At 42.6% G+C, this 1,940-nt stretch overlaps 1 protein-coding gene across 1 annotated transcript in view; it reads left to right on the forward strand.

The window, feature by feature from the left end:
- Positions 1 to 1,940, forward strand: part of LOC102386115 (transmembrane protein 68-like) — a 25,331-nt gene that overhangs the window by 2,837 nt on the left and 20,554 nt on the right. The window contains exon 2 of the mRNA XM_025214179.1: positions 376 to 703. Within this exon, the coding sequence (XP_025069964.1) occupies positions 421 to 703 (283 nt within the window). The 5' untranslated portion in view covers positions 376 to 420. The remainder of the gene's footprint in view (positions 1 to 375; positions 704 to 1,940) is intronic.

Raw genomic sequence — 1,940 nt, forward strand, 5'->3', positions numbered from 1 at the left:
CAGCAGTTCGGGAGTGAGTGCCCCTGGGTTGGGACTAGCTGCTTGATGTTTACAAATGGGTCCTGATACAAAATAGGTTAAGAACCACTGCTGTTAAGGAATACTAGCTAAATTAATTATTAAATTCAGAGCTTGGTAGCAATTTTATAAGCAAGAGTTCTATAATACTACAAACAATACTGCTTATTAAATTACTACATTAATTCTTAAAATAATTTTACAGTGTGAATCTTATCCTTAATGAAGATCTTACATTAGCCCCTATGATTAATGCTAATTGCTACTGCTGTTGGTGTCCTCCCTTTTTGCCTCTAGCCTAGATGCTGCTGTGACTGTGGAGGGAGTTATGTTCTCTTTCTGTTTTATTCTTTACAGGAGGGAACAAGAAGAACAGGATTCTGGTCTGCAGGGGAGATACCAATGACCTATATAAGCTCCCTTTCTTACACATCAGAAAAATGGAATGACATGGAGTACCTGATGAAATACCTTAATTATGGGGTCACCACAGTGGTGGTGGCTTCAATATTAGCCTTTTGTTTAACTCCTGTTATGGTCTTATTCTGTAAATGCTTCAGTTTACTTTATATTACAATTTATCACAGGAGTTCTAAGCTAAAAACAAATTGTTCTGATGATTTCTGGCATGATGCAAGGCAAACTTTGGCATACTTTTGGGATTTGTATGCAAGAATATGGTATGGTAAGTAAAATTTCCTTTGTTTGTAGCTCTAAATCTGTTTTTTTATTAGGTGAATGACCCCAAAATTTAAATGTTAGGCTTCAAACCCAGGGTTACTAACCCAAGACCATTTTCTTTACTGACAAGCCTTAAACTTTTTACTGACAACTAGCCTTTTTCACTCTCATGTGCTTTATGTTATATGTCACCTTGTAACCTTTCTACCAGACCCTAAATTAGGGTCAGGTTACAAGCTTGTGGGGTGGGGGGATGAGGGGGAATTGGCTGTTGGTGAAAATGTTTAAATTTATCATTCACTCTTTTTCTTGGTTTGGCAACCTTACTTGACTGCAGCAGTGGTTTTACACCATGTTGCCTCCACCATAAGGGGTCCCCTGTTTACCTGCACAACCATGCTGCCTCCCAGCCATCCTACTCTCTGTCCTGGCATGACAGCCCCCAGAGAAGGACCTCTATCTGCATACCTGGCACCCATCAGTGTTACAGGCAGATGGGAGGTAGCACTAGGAGCATTAGCTGTAGCACATGACTGGGGCTTGGGGAAGGAGCTTTGGAGAATCCTGTGAGCCACAAAGTCCTTAGAGCTCCCTTTGAGGTGGTGCTCTCCTGCTCAGACACTTTGGGCTTCTTTACATGTACAAGCACCGCAGCTCTGGGCCCTTTGAAAAGGGCCCGGCGCTGTGCCACATGCAGTTTTATAAGTGGCGTAATGCGTGTCAGTGCACAGAAAATGGCTTTTGAACTAAAATGCCTCAGAGGTGCTTTAGTTCAAAAGTGTACTGCCGTAACCCTCTGTGCATTGACATGCATTTCGCCACTTACACAACAGCACGTGGTGCAGTGTGATGCACGTCAGCTTGTGTGTGGAGCTTACTTGATTAATTGAGTCTGCTCTGAACTGGCAGATATCTGGCATGTTTTGGGAGAGAAAGGTATGTGTATAAATGCCCTACTGTGGTGTCTGTGTTAGAATATGGGCTCCAGCTTCTTTTCCACCATGGAGCTTCAGTTTGCTTCCATTGCTTCATGTTTTTACAGATTCTGTGGGTGGGCATTGTTAGCTTGGTTATTTACAGAAAGCAACCCTGTTCAACCTATTCCAAAAGCAGTACAAGTTTTAGTTAGATGCTGTATAGACCTCAATAGATCATCGAGTCCAGCCCCCTGCATAGGCAGGAAAGAGGGCTGGGTTTAGATGACCCCAGCTAGATGCCTATCCAACCTCCTCTTGAAGATC

Source organism: Alligator sinensis, unplaced genomic scaffold (genome assembly GCF_000455745.1).
Source record: "Alligator sinensis unplaced genomic scaffold, ASM45574v1 scaffold999_1, whole genome shotgun sequence".
NCBI classification, from domain to species: domain Eukaryota; kingdom Metazoa; phylum Chordata; order Crocodylia; family Alligatoridae; genus Alligator; species Alligator sinensis.